General features: G+C 51.0%; 9 protein-coding genes across 9 annotated transcripts; 5 read left to right on the top strand and 4 right to left on the bottom strand.

The window, feature by feature from the left end:
• Window positions 1–208: 208 nt before the first annotated feature.
• On the bottom strand, window positions 209–1,313 carry LOC6525348. Its single transcript, XM_002101148.3, has one exon. The coding sequence runs from the start codon at window positions 1,196–1,198 to the stop codon at window positions 281–283; it is 918 nt and encodes a 305-aa protein (XP_002101184.1). The 5' UTR covers window positions 1,199–1,313; the 3' UTR covers window positions 209–280.
• A 245-nt stretch (window positions 1,314–1,558) lies between these two features.
• On the bottom strand, window positions 1,559–3,293 carry LOC6525347 (phenylalanine--tRNA ligase alpha subunit). The gene has a single exon (XM_002101147.4). The coding sequence runs from the start codon at window positions 3,190–3,192 to the stop codon at window positions 1,696–1,698; it is 1,497 nt and encodes a 498-aa protein (XP_002101183.1). The 5' UTR covers window positions 3,193–3,293; the 3' UTR covers window positions 1,559–1,695.
• Window positions 3,294–3,543: 250 nt separating this feature from the next.
• On the top strand, window positions 3,544–5,599 carry LOC6525346 (zinc finger and BTB domain-containing protein 47). Its single transcript, XM_002101146.4, has one exon. It carries the CDS (start codon window positions 3,664–3,666, stop codon window positions 5,059–5,061), a length of 1,398 nt encoding a protein of 465 aa, XP_002101182.1. The 5' UTR covers window positions 3,544–3,663; the 3' UTR covers window positions 5,062–5,599.
• A 147-nt stretch (window positions 5,600–5,746) lies between these two features.
• LOC6525345 (zinc finger protein 22) lies at window positions 5,747–6,401 on the top strand. The gene has a single exon (XM_002101145.4). The coding sequence runs from the start codon at window positions 5,757–5,759 to the stop codon at window positions 6,210–6,212; it is 456 nt and encodes a 151-aa protein (XP_002101181.1). The 5' UTR covers window positions 5,747–5,756; the 3' UTR covers window positions 6,213–6,401.
• An 86-nt stretch (window positions 6,402–6,487) lies between these two features.
• Window positions 6,488–8,377, top strand: LOC6525344 (zinc finger and SCAN domain-containing protein 2). Its single transcript, XM_002101144.4, has 2 exons — window positions 6,488–7,162; window positions 7,222–8,377. The coding sequence occupies exons 1-2, from the start codon at window positions 6,587–6,589 to the stop codon at window positions 7,972–7,974; spliced, it is 1,329 nt and encodes a 442-aa protein (XP_002101180.1). The 5' UTR covers window positions 6,488–6,586; the 3' UTR covers window positions 7,975–8,377.
• A 60-nt stretch (window positions 8,378–8,437) lies between these two features.
• Window positions 8,438–9,968, bottom strand: LOC6525343 (guanine nucleotide-binding protein subunit beta-5). Its single transcript, XM_002101143.3, has one exon. It carries the CDS (start codon window positions 9,856–9,858, stop codon window positions 8,782–8,784), a length of 1,077 nt encoding a protein of 358 aa, XP_002101179.1. The 5' UTR covers window positions 9,859–9,968; the 3' UTR covers window positions 8,438–8,781.
• A 352-nt stretch (window positions 9,969–10,320) lies between these two features.
• Window positions 10,321–11,931, top strand: LOC6525342 (zinc finger protein 235). Its single transcript, XM_002101142.4, has one exon. The coding sequence runs from the start codon at window positions 10,449–10,451 to the stop codon at window positions 11,847–11,849; it is 1,401 nt and encodes a 466-aa protein (XP_002101178.1). The 5' UTR covers window positions 10,321–10,448; the 3' UTR covers window positions 11,850–11,931.
• A 41-nt stretch (window positions 11,932–11,972) lies between these two features.
• LOC6525341 (TNF receptor-associated factor 6) lies at window positions 11,973–14,727 on the bottom strand. The gene has a single exon (XM_002101141.3). The coding sequence runs from the start codon at window positions 14,610–14,612 to the stop codon at window positions 13,185–13,187; it is 1,428 nt and encodes a 475-aa protein (XP_002101177.1). The 5' UTR covers window positions 14,613–14,727; the 3' UTR covers window positions 11,973–13,184.
• A 123-nt stretch (window positions 14,728–14,850) lies between these two features.
• On the top strand, window positions 14,851–16,504 carry LOC6525340 (acidic phospholipase A2 PA4). Its single transcript, XM_002101140.4, has 2 exons — window positions 14,851–15,754; window positions 16,007–16,504. Exon 1 carries the CDS (start codon window positions 15,092–15,094, stop codon window positions 15,743–15,745), a length of 654 nt encoding a protein of 217 aa, XP_002101176.1. The 5' UTR covers window positions 14,851–15,091; the 3' UTR covers window positions 15,746–15,754; window positions 16,007–16,504.
• The last annotated feature ends 77 nt before the right edge of the window (window positions 16,505–16,581 follow it).

Genomic DNA, 16,581 nt, shown 5'->3' with positions numbered 1-16,581 from the left:
CGTTGGTCGAAGCTCGAATAAGCTTTAACGCCAATGCTCAAAACGCACTAACGCGTGTAAACATTTTACCGATCATTTTGAATTTGTTGTAAATACCTAAATAAATATGTAAGGCAGTTAAAACTGAGAAAGCAAAACAAAAAAGAGATGGATTGCACTGCCTATTTAATAAATGGTAGTTGTAGAACTAAGTAGTAAGTCGGTCATCTTCTTTTGAACTTAGTGAATTTATTACTTTGCTTTACTTATCGGTAATTGTCAACTAATATGCGCAACATGGTCAAGTGCGGGAGGCGCGCCAGGACTTCTGCAGCGCCTGCTTCACGAGCTCATCCGGCGAGGGAGTATCGAAGCGGAATCTCTTGACCTGGCTACCGTAGTCCTGGTGCTGGCACATCCTCAGGTGCTGTCGTTCCAGCGGGGTGACTGCGTACACCAGACGTGGCTTTCGCGGCTCCGGATAGCCCACCACTGCGTCCAGCATTAGTCCGATGGGTCCCGGTTGCTCCCGGTAGTCGGTATCCGCTGGCGGCCGATCGGCCAGCTCGTCCTCATCGTAATTGATGGATCTCCTGCTGGCCAGGACATCGGCCGTGGGCGTGCTTCCTCTTTCTCGATCGCAGGCAATGAAGGGTATGTCGAAGCTCTTATGACTGGTCAGCTGGCGCGCCTTGCTGGCCGACTCCTTGGGCGGTGCGCCACTATTCTCAGCTATTACCGTCGAGGAGAGGTCAATGAGTGGTGATGCTGGCGTGTCTGGGCTCGTTGCCCCATCGCCTATTTGCAGCTTATCCACGCCGCGCTCCAGTCGGTCCAGCAGGGGTATACTCAGGGGCTCCTTGGGCGTTGCTCCCAGTGGGGGTATCACAAACTCCACGGGCTGCGGTTTGCTTTCGCTCTCCGATCGCTGGCGTTGCCTCAACTGGATCTCATTGAGGAGCAGCTGATTGTGTGTTTCCGCCGCTTGGCGGGATTCTTGCTGGATTGCTGCATCCGCATTGGCCTGCAGCTGCAATTGTGGAATTTTTAGCTGGGGAATTTTCAGCTGGGGAATTTTGAGCTGCGGAATTGCAAATCTCGGCGCCGCTTGTGGGCTCGTGCCACTGATACTGCTTAATTTGGATAGATCGCTGGTGTTCTGGATGCCGAACTCGGTCTTGATCGCCTGGTGGAGCGTCTGCGTCGGATTGTTGGCCATTTTTAAGGCCTAAACTCCAGCGACGATGACGAATTTGTGTGTTTTTTTTTGTTTGGGTCTCTTCTTCGTTGTTTTCTTCGTGCGTTTGTGTGTGTATGTGTGTGTGTGTGCGTGTGTTTGAGAGGTGACGTTGTTTCGTGGCAGGGTTATCAAGTGCTCTTTCAATTGATAAGATTCTCAAACTTATTTTATATTTCTCACTCTGAGCAGTTCCTTTCAGATAAGTTCAGATATGCATGCTTTTACAAGACCAAACTGCTCTCGAATAAAAACGTAAAATGGGGCTAGCATCAAACGATTGCCTGCGACAACCCTATGCAACAGCTGGTTGGCGGGAAAATTCAAATGAGATTGGCTAAATTTGAAAAGTTTGTTCCTTATCAATACAGAGTTCAAGTTCTGTGGCGGAAATTTTATTTATAAATATTTTTTGGAACATTCGTGTGTGAAAAAAAATGCAATTTGATCGCAGGTCCTATTGGTTTTTTTTTAAGGCATTAAACATGATCCAGCCGACAGATTGGGCCCTCCTCCACCATCTTTAGATCCACTTTGGGTCCGACCAAATCACGAATGTTGTTAATGCCGTACTTGATCATGGTGGGCCGCTCCAGCGACAGACCCCAGGCGATCACATTCACGTTCTCCGGCAGTCCCATGGGCAGCAGCATCTCCGGCCGGAAGACGCCCGAATTGCCCACCTCAATCCACTTGGCCAGGCCGGGGTGATAGCAGAAGATCTCCATGCTGGGCTCGGTGTAGGGATTGTAAGCCGGCTTGAATTCCAGCTGCGTGATGCCTAGCTTTCTGAAGAACTCGTACAGCGTGCCAATTAGATCGCCCAGCGTCAGGCCAACATCTGCGATCACACCCTCCACCTGATGGAACTCCGCCAGATGTGTGGCGTCCAGTGTTTCGTTGCGGAACACCTTGTCGATGCTGAAGTACTTGGCTGCTTTGAAGCCGCCCTCCTGGTTGGCCAGCTTGTACAGCATCCTGGCACTTACGGCCGTCGTGTGCGTGCGCAGTAGATTCTTCTGCGCCTCTTCAATCTTCCAATCGTAGCCGTAACCCTTCGATCCATAGCCACCCACAGAGTGCACCTTCTTCACGCGCTCCAGATAATCCTGCGGAAACTTGTGGCTTCTGGCCGGATGATTCACAAAGAAGGTGTCGTGGGCATCGCGAGCCGGATGCTGCTGCGGCTGATACAGTGCATCGAAGTTCCAGAACGACGACTCCACGTAGTTGTTCGTAGGCATCTCCGAGAAGCCCATCTCGAGGAATATCTGCCGGAACTCAGTGCGCACCTTAAGCAAGGGATGGAGATGTCCACGCGTTGGCGGTGCACCCAAGGCATCAAAGTTATATGCCTTGAACTTGAGCTGGTCCCACAATCCGTTGGCGAGCATTTCCACCGTGAGATCCGTCTCCAGCTTGGTGAGAGTGGTGGCAAACTCAGGGCCGCGTGCCAGCACGAAGCTCTTGGTGGTCGTTTCCTGGAGAAGTTTGCGTTTCTTGAAGTCTGCCACCTCCTTGGCGGGCAGCTGGTCGCCCTTTCCCAGTGCCACCTGCTGCAGTTGGCTACGCACCACATCCGTAATGGTGTCCACCTTGCGACGCACCAGCGGAGGAGTGACGCTCTTGTCCACCAATATCCAGCCGTGGGACATGGCCTTGCTAAAGCCCACCTTGGCATTTGCTCCACCGGCTGTCATAAGAGCCGCCTGGGCGATTCCCTCGGGCGGAACTAGAGCGTAGACCAGGGCCTCATGACTGCCGTGCTCCACGACGGCGCGACCCTCGTCTGTGAGGCCCAAACTCTTGTGGGTAACCGTTTCTGCGGTGACTAGTTCGCCATGCGCCTGGATGCTCTTCAATGCGCCCACAATCTTCTGGTGGTCCTCGGCAAAGATCGTGGCCAGGTCCAGTGTGTCCACCTTATCGGCGGTCTCCAAGTGCTGGAGAATACGCTCCGTGAGATCGGGATGCATAGCTGGCGGCGTTTCAATGGGTGTAACTTTCAAGGAATTTCGCTATTCCAATACCGGAATCTCGTGTTGCCACAACGCAGCCTATCGGAGGTATCGTTTTTCGATAACTGGGCTTATCGTTCGAAACGAAGACGATGGCTAAGTAAAAGCCAAAGAGTTAAAAATAGCTTGAATTAAGTCTATATATTTTAGGGTATGTAATACATAAAATGTATCAATATATTACTAATTACTTCAATTTGATACATGTGTGCAAACGATCTCAATAACTAATTAATTAATTATGGTAAAATCTCAGAAAAGTAGCCAGTTTCAGCGCAGTGTTTTTCCCCGCTAAACATCACAGTGGCATCTCCAACAAAAACAGCTGTTGACGCCAAGACCAAAAGTTTGCGTTCCAATAAGAACGGCGAAAATATTCGGAAAAAGGAGCAAATCCTGGCGAGCAACGGCCAGGTGGGAGCCGCAATCATGCTCAAGTCCCTCAAGCCGGACACGTACGCCGGAATGGCGAACGCCAAGTGCGGCGAGATCTACTTCCAGAGCCTGCACAGCTTCCGCATCGACTGTGCGTTCTGCGAGATGAAGAGCTTTGTGTTCGGAGACTTTCTGCTTCACGTCCAGAACGTGCACTTTGAGAACGGCCTGCTGAAGACGGAGGCTGCGGACGCCGGAGCGGATCTCAAGCAGGAGCGGGATCGTGAGCGGGAGCCCAACTCGCCGGTGCCCATAGTGGCGCAGGTGAATCCATTTGCCTGGTACGAAATTGGCGGCGACCATGGCGATGACAGCGAGGATGAGCGCGGTGTTTTGGACGGGCAGGACGAGGAGGAGAATGAGCGGCCGGGCAGGAGCATAATCAAGTGGCAGGACCATCAGTCGCTGGCCAGCGAATCTCTACGTCAAGTCAGAGCCCTCAAGGTGGACTACAAGGAGGAGGACTCCGAGCAGGAGGAGTGCGGCATCAAACTGGATCTGGACAGCGAGAGTAGGCACTCCGCCAAGATTCCGCACTCGTGTCCGCACTGCACAAAAGTTTACCAGAGCCGCAAGGTCCTCGAACGACACATAATGCGTCAGCACAAAGACACCCTTTCGCCGGATGCGGACAGCGATGATGCGGACTACGAGCCGCCCAAGGATGCGCCCGCCAAGTCCTCTGCCCAGGAGTACAAGTGCGAGCACTGTGGCAAGATCTACCATGGCAAATACAGTCTGCGTCAGCATTTGAAGCGGGATCATGACAACGGCGAGGAAGGCGGCTCCGCCATCTTCACCTGCCTGGAATGCGAGGCCCAATTGCCGCGCCTTCGCCTACTGGACGAGCACATGGTGCAGGCGCACGGTGGTGCTGCCTGTGTGGTCTGCGGTCGGCGCTACAAGACGCGACACGAACTGAAACGCCACCAGCTGAAGCACACCAGCGAACGGAACGTGCCCTGCCCGCATCCCGGCTGCGGCAAGCGCTTTTTTACCATTCGTCACATGCGCAACCACGGCAAGGTGCACACGGAGCAGAAGAACTTCGTCTGCGAGAGCTGCGGCTACAGCTGCCGGAACAAGGAGACGCTGCGCGTTCACATCAGGAGCCACACGGGTGAGCGGCCGTTTGGGTGTCAAGTGTGCGACAAGCGATTCCCCTCCCATTCCGGCCTGCGTGAGCACATGGCCATGCATTCCACGGAGCGACCGCATGTGTGCAGCGTTTGCGGCGCGACCTTCTCCCGGCAAAAGGGCCTCTACCATCACAAGTTCCTGCACGCGGACACCAAGCAGTTCGTGTGCAAACTGTGCGGCAATGCCTATGCCCAGGCCGCCGGACTCGCTGGACACATGCGCAAGCACCGGAACGACGAGCTCAACGGATAGGATCCCAGAGGTCGTAGTTGTCGTCTAAGTTGTACGATTTGTATCTTCCAATTCCGACGTTTAAGTTGAGGAACTCAGGCATAGGCTATAGGATTACCATAGAAATCAATAGTTTTTTTTGTATTGCTGCGGCTTGGAGCAGGTAGCAGGTAGCAGGTGACTCTGTGGTCCTCATTTCACGGGTTTCCATCGAATTTATGTATACTGTAAATAATACCTCTAGTTTTAGGTAAACTGAAAGTTTGTTAATTTGTTTTGAGAACACTTTGTTTAAAGCGAATTTAATTGGCTCGATTGTAAGCACTAAGACTTAACTACATTTCAATGAATTTCTCGAACTACTAACACAAATGATAACTAAACTTTGTTAAGGTTAAACTATACATTAAGCACACACAATGCTTCCAAGAAACAAAACCATTTAGATAGGAGTCCCTGTGAAAGAACAGCCTGTGGCGATCCCTGGACGTGGCTAATATTCGAATGGTTAACCTTTTTGTATTGATAAATATACATAACATGAATCTGATTCGCAAAAGGGAGCCTGCGTTTAAAATTAGCCATGCGATTGGGCACCTTTGACAGCAATTAATCGGCCGACTGCTGCTAAAGCGGCCAAATGCCAAGTGGTAGGATGGGGTGCGTCTAACAATAGTATAGTGCCAGCGATTAGATTTGGCACACGCGGTCCGACCATGTCGGCGGCACGTCCAGCTGCCAGTGCGGATGATCGGCGACTTATGTGCGAGTTCTGCGGCTATCGGACGGCCATCCAATGGAATCTGCAAGTCCATCGGCGGCGACACACCGGCGAGATGCCCTTCAGTTGCCAAACCTGCCAGGCGCGATTCCCGGCCAGCTATCAGCTGAAAAGCCATCTGGAGCGGCACATGGACGCCGGTGAGCGGCGGCAGCGGCACATTTGCACCGACTGCAACGTGGGCTTCTCCAGCTCGCGGTCACTGTACCACCACCGGACGCTCCACGAGGATGGGAAGCGGTTCAAGTGCTCCCAGTGCGACAAGTCATTTGCCCAGGCGGCGGGCTACGCCCAACACAAGCGGATGCACCGCCAGAGGAACGAACGAGCCACTGAAACCACGAATCTGCAGGATCTGCAGACCAGGAGAAAGCTTACAAGTGATTTTTGATTTTTGGTGCATATTCAAATTTGAAAAACGGATAACCGATTCGTATTTTGACTAAAGTGCTTACTAATAAAAAAGGCCACTTTTCAAAAGCCTACACAATTGTGGCAAAGAACTAGTGTTACTTAAGAGGAAAACACTATGCTCGAATATTTAATACAGATTGAATATAATTAATGTTGAACTTTAAAATATAAGTTTAATTATTTTGGTTAAGCTGTAGCTTGGTTTGAAACGTGGCTAAATCCTATAAAATCAGTGCTGGTTCATGTACGCACTAAGTGCCTATCGAAGTCAATCGAAATTTTGTTTACATATTTTATTTTGATTTTGTTAAATAATATTGCAGCAATTTTAATGTAAATTAAAAGCAGAAAATGTTAAGACACTGCCTCGCCAACGTGGACTATGCCCGCCTGCACGCCCAGCAGCAGTTGCGTCCCAAATGCGGCGAGATCTTCTATGAACAGGAGGCGAATAGCTTCCAACTGGTCTGCCTGCTCTGCGAGATGAAGCACTTCGGATTCGAGGACTTCGCCCGCCACATCCGCAATGTGCACTTCGACAAGCAGGGCCGGCCCCTCACCAAGACGGTCACGGGATTGGGCAGACTAGCACGAGCGGATCAGGAGTTTCAAACGATCAGCGCAGCACCCTTGGCTGTGAGCAGCCTCAAGAAGGAGTTCCTGTCCAACGACAGTGTTCTGCCTGAGGAGGGGCACGCGGAACAGGAGCTGGAACTGGACCAGGACGAGGGCAATCCCCTGCGCATCATGGTGCTCGAGGGCAAACAGTCCGAGGACGAGGAGACCATCGATACGATGTGGCAGCCGGATCGTGGCAGTTCCTCTGCATCCGACAACGAGAGTTGCGACCTGGAGGCGCTGACTGGCGTGAAACATCCGCACGATTATCAACCGGATGAGGAGGAGGAGCACCAGTCCGTTTTTAAGGTAGCCCCATGAACTGAAAACTGTAGTCCGTCCAATATCTGAATATGTTTTCCTTGCAGAAACAACGCCAACCGAAGGACTACAACTGCCCGCACTGCGACAGGAGGTACACGACGCAGAAATACCTAAACACCCACTTGAAGATGAGTCACCCGTATCCGCAGGCCTTCAAGTGCGTCGACTGCGACGCCACCTTCGATGTGGACCGGGCATTGGCCCAGCACCGTCGCAAGGAGCACACGGATTTCGCGTGCCAGCTGTGCGACAAGGTGTTCAAAAGCTCGCGATCCCTACTCCGCCATGTGCAGGGTCACTCTGGCGCCAGGACATTCAAGTGCGAGCACGAGAACTGCGGCAAGTCGTTTGTCAACCAGCACAACCTTACCTCACATCGGCGCGTCCACAGCGAGGAGCGGAACTACGTGTGCGAGCTGTGCGGCTATAGATCACGCTACCGGGAGGCATTGATCGTCCACCGGCGCACGCATACGGGCGAGAAACCCTTCCAATGCCAGACCTGTGCCCGCCGCTTTGCCTCCAAGTCGCTGCTCAACGAGCACCAGGCCATGCACTCCACCGAGAAGCCATACAAGTGCGACAAATGTGATTCGGCCTTCTCCCGCCCGAAGGCGCTGTACCACCACAAGCATCTGCATTTGGGCATCAAGAAGTTCAAGTGCAAGATCTGCGGTAATGCCTATGCCCAGGCAGCTGGTCTTTCCGCTCACATGCGGGCGCACAAGCTCCAGGCGTCGGCGAATGCCACGGAGGGCGTCGAGGCGGGACCCATCGAGATGCTGTTCACCTACTGACCGGACTGAGCGGAAACCTCCTGTTGCCTTAAGCCGGAAAAGTACTGCATCCCGATCACATTATATCCAAGATACACCACACACAATGTTCACTGTTCTAGATTTGATAGCAGCTTATCAATGTTTATAGAGACTCGATTTAGTTGACACACTCGTGCCAACTTTCCACATATCTTTCATAGTATTGAACAAGCGAATACTTTAAATGTATTATAGTATCATTTTGTAATCTAAGGACGCAAATGTTCGTTGTTAATTGAAAAGACGAAAGCTTTCCATTTCTGTCTCGCAAATATTAGTACCTACATATCACTAGAAATCGTGCATAACCTGTTAAATCTGTTGATTAAGTTAGTTTTAAGCCAAGACCGTGTATGTACAATAAATGTTCTGATAAATGTTACTCATACTTTCACATTCAAACCTTAACTTTTAAATGGCACACAAAAAAAGCAAGCTTGTCTATCGCTCAACATTTATTTCGAACAGGAACTTATAACTAGTCGCATAATGGTTACACTTGGATACATATACATGTATATATTTAGATTCATTATAGTACAGCAGCTGGTAGTAAGCATAACACTGCATCACTGCGGTAACCAAGACATCCATGCTGGCAATCCCGACATGAGACATATGTACACACTTGAGGGATCACCGAGTCCGTAAATTAACTATCCTCGAGATGCACAACAAAAACAAATTAAGAGACTAGATCAACACAGGCGGAGGAGGGGGCGTAAGGAAAGCGAGAGGGCATCTGTCCTGGACGAATGCCTCCCCAACAATAAGGTAGCACACTGCTTAGGCCCACACCCGTATGGTGTAGTCCCAGCTGCCGGTGGATAGGGCGGTGCCGTCGGGCGAGACCTGGACGCAGGACACCTTGTTCTCGTGCCCGTACAGCAGGCAGACCCTTTCCGATTTCAGTGTGTCCCACAAGTTGACGGTGTAATCGTTGTAGCCGGCAAACAGTAATCTTCCGCTGACCGAAAAGTCCACCGAGTTGACGCCAAAGATGATGCTCTCCTTGGCGAACACAGCCACCTCGCGATCCGCTCGCATATCGTACAGCCGGCAGCTGCTGTCATCCGATCCAGTGGCTATGGCATCTCCGCAAGGATGAAATTTGACGCTATTCACATCCGATTGATGACCCTCGAAGGACTGAACCACATGACCGGAGCGCATGTCCCAGATGAAGGCCATGCGATCGCAGCTGCCGGAGACGAAGGTGTTGCCCGTTTCGTTGGGTGCCAGATCGATGGCCATTACATCGCCGGAATGTCCGTGGAAGCTTTGCAGCAGCTGGCCCGATTCCACGTCCCACAGAGCGCATGTGGAATCGCCGCTGCCCGTGAGGATTTGCTGATCGGAGTTCGGATAGATGCAGCATGACATGTAGCTGGTGTGGGTGCCCACAGTGCGCTTCTTGGCGGCCATCTCCTCGTCGGAGGTTATCGGATATACGGTTACCTTATTGTCCAGTCCGCCGCAGGCAACGAAATTCCCAGACGGCGCGTAGGCACAGGCCATTATCCAGGTGGTGGGCATGGTGACGGCGTGCTCCTTGTTGGTGGTGAACGCATCCCAGATGATCAGCCGTCCGTCTTGCGACGACGAGATGATGTGGCGCTTGTCCGGACTCCAGTCGGTGCACAGGACCTTCGCCTGGTGGCCCTTGAGCACCTTACGCGGCTTGATGTTCACATAGGCGATCTGCTCCAGCCGCTCCGCGATGTTCGACAGATTGACGTCGTTCAGTTTCTGGCGCTCCTCCTCCAGTTTGGTCTTTAAATTCTCCGCCTCCCGCACCAAACTGGCCATCTTTTCAGTGGCATTCGCGTTCGCATTGCTCGCTGGCACCGCCGCCTCCGACATGGTTGCTCTAAGATTTCGGATCTACGGATATCTCTCGGGGATTGTGTGTCCTTTCCTGTTCGAACTTCTCCAATTGGACAGCGAAAAATCAATCCGAAAAAAAGTGTATACTCGAATACGAAAATCCGAATACACAGCGATAGGCGCGGTCGGCTATCGATATGTTTTACCGTTGTCAAATGGCCGAATGTACCGTTACATATCCTTCATTTTCGGAGAACTTTATAAGAGATTGTGAAGAAGTTATATTACAGTATCCAAAGAATTTAAGTTCTTTTAAAGTGTAGCCATAAAAAGTATCTTTTTTTTTTGTAAATGCAGAATAATTAAGGTGTACATTTGTAATCTTCAATTGTATCATGATAGCTTACTTATCGGAGTGAAAACCATTTCAAATGTGGCGCCACATCAAAAGCAAGCTCGTCACTGTGGCTCGTTGGCCAACACTGCCATCAGCTGGGGAATCCACCCTTCCCCACCCCCTTTTCATAAACACTTACAAAAAAGCGACGCCAATGGCTGGAATCCTTTCCTAATCCGGAGCCAGTAAACCGTCACATCCGCACGGCCAGTCCAGGGAGCAACCAGCGATGATCAAGGTGCAGCCACCACCGGATGTGGCCGGTGGCTACCATAATCTCCGATGCGGCGAGGTCTTGTTCAGTGCACCCGCCTCCTACGAAGTGTGCTGCTCGCTGTGCGACCAGCGTTTGTCGTTGGACGGCTACCCGGAACACTTCCGGATGAAGCACTTCACGGCGAGCTCCAGCCCGCTGAGTTGCACCGCGCTGGAAAGCGATCCCATTGCCCAGGACTCCAGCGAAGTGCAGGGCAATGAGAAGCTAGTCGAGGATCTTGGAAAGGAAGCTAACCGGGACTCTGAGGAGGAGAGTGGTCCGCGGCAGCGTTACCAGCGGGCGGCGGCCATGAAGAACACCCTGGTGGAGACTCGGGAGGATTTGCTGGACATCGATTCCCAGTGGACGGCCGCCGAGCAGCCGGAGAATAATGAAACTCACGAGGAGGAGGAGGACGAGGACGAATCGGATGATGATGATAGCGCCCAGCCCAGCAACGACACCAAGGACATGTTGTTCCAGTGCGATCAGTGCGACCGGGCGTACAACACCAAACGCAGCTTGCAAAGCCACCGCCGCCTGAAGCACAGCGAAGCCACCGACGGAGTTCAGGATAAGTCCGCCAGTGAGCGCAAGAGCAAGAAGCGGAAAGGTCCACCGAAAGTGTACAAATGCAACGAGGAAGCCTGCAACCAGACGTTTCGCACCGAACGCGATCTGCGCGGCCATCGCTGGAAGCACACTGGGATCTTTTGCGACATTTGCGGCAAACCGTTCACCCAGTCGGGCAACATGATGCGCCACCGCCAGCGGCACAGTGGCATCAAGCCGCACAAGTGTCCGGAATGCGATGCCACCTTTTACACGCAAAAGGAGTTGTCCTCGCACAGCATCTGTCATACGGGTCGCATGCCCTGCATCTGCGAGGTGTGCGGACGACCTTGCCGAGATCGTGGCGTTCTCACTGCTCACATGCGTCGTCATACGGGCGAGAGGCCGGCCAAATGCGATGTGTGCGGCAAGGCATTCTACAGCTTCCATGACCTCAACGTGCATGCCGTTTCGCACACCAATTTGCGGCCCTTTGTCTGCGACGTTTGCGGCTCCACGTTCCAAAGGAAGAAGGCGCTGCGTGTGCACAAGCTGCTCCACTCCGAGCAGCGCAAGTACGCCTGCAGGCTGTGCGGCAAGACGTTCGCCCAATCCGGCGGTCTAAATGCCCACATGCGCAGCCACGATCCGGCGAGAGTTAAGGCAGCTGTGAAGCCACTGCCCCAATCGGTCACCATCGAGGTGATCGAGGGCAAGAGTCCGCCCACCACCACCATCACCATGGCCATCGACCTCAATGTGGAGGAGCAGCTGGTCACGCAAACCGAGAACGCTCCCGCCTCGTGGCGCCTGGCCAACTGAGTAGCTAGCTAGAATTAGGATTAGGTTAGATGTAGTTCATCAATAAGTTCCAAATTGCGCCATAATAAATGAGAGAAACGAACCCCATATACACTTCCAAACTCAGATGCATTAAACGATGGATTGGCGGTACAAAAGTGTCCTTTATTGGGGTTCCCTAAACGGAGAGGGGTCCAAGCTGCCAGCGATCTGAACCCAGATAAATCTGGGCTGCAATCCAAGCCAGCGTGTGCGTTCTACCCGGAATTCTTAACTCTAAACATATAGTACGTATGCTAGGGACTAAAATAAGTATAAGTATTGTGATACAAATAATACATACAGCCTTCGTGTTTTGTTCCAAACGAAATTGGTGATCATAAACGGAGGCATTTGTGTTAAAGGTTACAAAATATTTACCGGCTCATTCGTTGTTTGCAAAAAGGTACATATGTTTAATTCTAAGCGCTGGCTGCTTCACTCATTCTTAGTTTTTGTAAACGATTAACTGAAGATATAAACCTAGCATAATTCTAGAAGGAATATTAAGTAAACAAGTTTAAAAATATAAGCATTGGCATTGCTGCCAAGTGGACGTACTCAGTTACAAATATAGTTAAGATCAATCAAATTGACGAGAATGTTTTGAAAACTAAAGATTAATTAAGCACTGAACTGCATTGATAAGGGATCACGGGAAAATCCAAGACCAATTAAGATGCCAATTTCCAATTATAGACCCATTTGCGTGATCTGCACTGACTTTTTTTGCTCGCTAAAACCAATAATATAGCACTAGGAATGTAATATAGAATTAGAGATAGTTCTAGGATACATAATATCGATTAGTATTGGAATATCATTGAGATTGCTTCTTTATGTGATGCCGGCTATAGACGGTGACTATTGGCGGTCTCTTGTATACTATATATATGTATATATATATATAAGTCTATATAAAATATATACGTGTCTCAGCTATCGGGTATTGCATATTGTACGTTGGCGTACGAGTTCACTAAAGTGGATCGATTAATTTCACACAAATCGCGGGGTCGCATTGCTATCTGTAGTTTTAAATTATATTGCCTTGGTAATAATAGGTCAAGCATTAGCTACTACTTCCTACAGTTGGGTTTATATTCTATCTATTGACCGAATTCACCACTGATAAGGCAATGAATTCACTTCAAAAAGATGAAAATTATGATTGCTACCATGCGCTTTTTTTCTACTTGCTCGGTTTACCTTTGGGCCCCCAGACTCGATCCACCTTGGTGCACACTTAACGCAATCGGAAGACATCAGTGCCACCGAGTTTCCAGTTCCCGTTACAGTTCCTTTTCCATTTCAAATTCAGACAATATTGATCTCGATCTTGATGAGCAGCTGGTCGTCGGCGCAGAATCCCAGCTGTATGATGTTCGATATGTTGGCGTACTCGAGGAAACCGAATCCCCGTGTGCTGATCGCCTCGCGTGGCTTGTGAAAGGCCAGGATCTCCGGCTTGGTCATGATGGTGTCGTGCTGTGACAGCGTCGCATCCGCAGGATGGACCATGCACAACTTGATGCGACCCTTGAAGGGCCAGTCCAAGTGATAATCATTCTCCGACTGCATCAGATGCACATGCAAGCTGAGCACATGCGGTTTCCTCGGCTGAATGTTTAGCCGCGCACAGAACTTGTAGCCATGCGGCGAGGTGTAGCACTCGTGCGAGTACACCTGATTATTGGCATTGGCCCGCAGGCGTGCCACCAAGGCGCCCAGCTGCTCGATGCGCCACACAATCGTGCCATTGCTGTAGCGCGGATCGACGGGCGCCTGCTGGCGAGCCAGACGCAGCTGCTTTTGCATATTCTCGAGTCGCGTCTCCTGCTCCCGTGTCCTCTGTTCCAGCACCACAATTCGCTGGTACATCGTTTGCACAATCTGCTCATCCACACCATTGGCATATTGCGGCGGTGGCGGCAGCTGCTGTCCATGACCGTTCTCCACGGCGGAGCCACTTGTGCTGGGCTTGTGCGGCTGCCAGGTGGCAATGGCTGTCTGCTGGAAGGCCTGTAGCATCAGCTGCATGTGATGCGGCATATCCGCCTTGAGGTGCTCCTCCAATTGATTTGTCTCCGGTCGGCCCACAAAATCGCACTTGATCTTGGCAAACGGGCACTTCTCCTCCTGCGGCTCCTGCTGTCGCCGGTAGGGACAACTGGGCAGATGACGGTGCAGTTCGATGGGCGAGGCAACCACCGAACAGCCCAGCGACGAGTTGGGGCAATCCCGCTTCAGTTGCTCGATCTCGCGGCGTGTATAGTTGTCCGGAAAGATGTCGTGCTCGGCGGACAAACGCTTGTTGTCCATGGGGCAGCACTGATTGTTCTTCTGCATCCAGGCGGTGAGGCAGCTGCGGCAAAATCGATGCCCGCACGACGTCAACACCGGTTCATTTAGCCAATCGATGCAGATGGCGCACTCGTAACGCGAGTCCAGCAGCTCCTCCTCCTGCTCCCCGGATGTGTCCGAACCGGGCGCATAGTGATGGTTCTGATTGAGCGCCAGACTCTTGGGCGGTGTGGGTGCTCCGCTGGCTACACCGCCGCCCGCTGCCGCTGTGGGCGTGGCACTACTGCTGGCCGCAATTCGGGCCGTCGACGATGAAGTGGTCGTCATCTCATTGCTGTTGTGCTCCTTCTCATCTGCATGCTGCAAACTGTGGGTGTGCGAATGCGTGTGTGCATGCTGGTGCATCCTGGCTGACTTCTGGTCGGCCTGGACACGCTGCATCTTTGCTGCTCCACTGGCCGCCGTTTGCCAATCGCTTTCAATCAACTAATTCAATTTGAATAATAATTTTCGTTCATGACTCCGCTGGAACAGCTGTGTATCCAACGACGGTTGTGCAACACTGGCGGGGCGTGAATATACTGAAACACACATGTTCACACTGCGCGCGCGCCACACAACAAAACTTTATCTGGCAGCGTACTAAATTAGCCAACTTAAGTGGATATTTTACAGAGAACAGAAAATACTTAATACATTTATGAAAAATCATCACTTTAACAGTTGATTTGGGGTGTTGAAAGCAGTTAGCGTGTGTATAACAGCGCCGGCCGAAATGCAGGCCAGTGCGAACATGCTCGTTGCGTTTTGGCGGCGGTGGGCGAGCATATAAAACGGCAGTGTTTTTCGGATTGGCAAGCAATCAGCTACGGACACCGGGCGCTGAAAAAAAGCAATAAAAATAAACCGAACTCAACACGATGTGGATCGCGAACGAAAGCACTATCTGCGCACTGATGCCACTGGTGATTTGGGCGACCTGGCAGCTATGCCTGCTTCCCGGGACAGATGCCAAGCACTTGGCCATCAGATCGCTCGACCCCCAAACCAAAATCGATTCGGAAACACAGCCCCTAGCCCATGTAGTCCATAGTAGTAACACACGAGACGAGAGTGGTGCTCACAGTGCTGCAGTGCATCGTCGGGAGCGAAGGCAACTCTCCGATTGGCTGATTGCGCCCAACACGCGCTGGTGCGGACGCGGCAACCTGGCCAATGGAACGTACAATGATCTGGGCGGTGCTTCCAAGGCGGACAAGTGCTGCCGGAAGCACGACCACTGCAAGATGTGGATCGATGGCATGTCCAATCGCTATGATCTCTTCAACTATCGCCCCTACACTCTGTCCCACTGCAGCTGTGATCTACGCTTCCGCACGTGCCTGAAGATGGCCGGCGACGAGGATGCGAACGCCATCGGAAAGCTATTCTTCAATGTCGTGCAGACGCAGTGCTTCGGCCTGAAGACAGAGACTGTGTGCGTCCAGCGGGGCGGTTCTGGAAAGGAATCCGAGCCCTGCCTCAAGGAGGAGGTGCGTCACAAGGCCTTCCTGCGCGACAACAAGCGGTTCTAAGAGTCCTAGGTGGGTCAGCACATTCAATAGAGTTTCTAGTCATGATTCTTTAAGTGGTTTACTTCATACTCAATGTATGGATTAGCTTTTATCTTTATGCTTTGAATTATGAGTTACATTATTACGAGCGTTTTAATTGGAAAACAGTTTAGACATCGTTCCTAGAATCTCACTCATAGACATCTTCCGCTCACAGCAAACTAATGAGATTAATGAAAATGTAAGACTAACAATCCGATTTTCTTCTTGTCAATATTTCAGTTAGCTCACGACGACCGGCAGGAGTTTGAGTATCCCAAAGTCGCCAGCCCGCAAAAGGAGCTAACCACACAGACCGCCACATGGTGCTGCAAATTGAGTTTGAAACTCGATGGAAAAGCACGGCTAAAACATAAAACACAAAACACCATCATCATCATTATCAGCGTACTTAGGTGTATGGATTATGAAAGGAGGAGTTGGAGGAGAGACAGCCAGAGACAGCCGTCTATGTATTAAGCTATATACCAACATATCTATATGACTGTCAAGTGCTATTATAATGCGTAGTAGTCGATACGATGTACTAACAAACACCTAGTTGTAGTCACTCAATCTAGTTTAGGCCGACGAATCGAAAACAGGCTGCCAGAAAACCAAGTTTTTTAACTTAGCTCGTAGACCACGTACATATGTAGTTACCCTATTAAACACTGTACGTACATAATTAGTTGTAGACGTAGTAATTTAATAAATGGAATTTCCAAAGAGTAAAGCGAATCATAAACCATATAAATCATATCTGTGCGATTGTATTGGGCTCCATAATCCGTGCTCGGCAATCCGCTATGGAATGT

This window comes from Drosophila yakuba, chromosome X, assembly GCF_016746365.2.
Source record: "Drosophila yakuba strain Tai18E2 chromosome X, Prin_Dyak_Tai18E2_2.1, whole genome shotgun sequence".
Lineage (NCBI taxonomy): Eukaryota > Metazoa > Arthropoda > Insecta > Diptera > Drosophilidae > Drosophila > Drosophila yakuba.
This window is presented reverse-complemented; position numbering and strand designations above follow the sequence as displayed.

What these genes read in the sequence shown, in the direction of transcription:
- LOC6525342 (XM_002101142.4), top strand. Translation starts at nt 10,449, where the DNA reads ATGATCAAGGTGCAGCCACCACCGGATGTGGCCGGTGGCTACCATAAT.
- LOC6525341 (XM_002101141.3), bottom strand. Translation starts at nt 14,612, where the DNA reads ATGCAGCGTGTCCAGGCCGACCAGAAGTCAGCCAGGATGCACCAGCAT.
- LOC6525345 (XM_002101145.4), top strand. Translation starts at nt 5,757, where the DNA reads ATGTCGGCGGCACGTCCAGCTGCCAGTGCGGATGATCGGCGACTTATG.
- LOC6525348 (XM_002101148.3), bottom strand. Translation starts at nt 1,198, where the DNA reads ATGGCCAACAATCCGACGCAGACGCTCCACCAGGCGATCAAGACCGAG.
- LOC6525346 (XM_002101146.4), top strand. Translation starts at nt 3,664, where the DNA reads ATGCTCAAGTCCCTCAAGCCGGACACGTACGCCGGAATGGCGAACGCC.
- LOC6525347 (XM_002101147.4), bottom strand. Translation starts at nt 3,192, where the DNA reads ATGCATCCCGATCTCACGGAGCGTATTCTCCAGCACTTGGAGACCGCC.
- LOC6525344 (XM_002101144.4), top strand. Translation starts at nt 6,587, where the DNA reads ATGTTAAGACACTGCCTCGCCAACGTGGACTATGCCCGCCTGCACGCC. An exon ending in AGCACCAGTCCGTTTTTAAG is followed by an intron (nt 7,163 to 7,221) that starts GTAGCCCCATGA and finishes TTTTCCTTGCAG; the next exon opens with AAACAACGCCAACCGAAGGA.
- LOC6525343 (XM_002101143.3), bottom strand. Translation starts at nt 9,858, where the DNA reads ATGTCGGAGGCGGCGGTGCCAGCGAGCAATGCGAACGCGAATGCCACT.
- LOC6525340 (XM_002101140.4), top strand. Translation starts at nt 15,092, where the DNA reads ATGTGGATCGCGAACGAAAGCACTATCTGCGCACTGATGCCACTGGTG.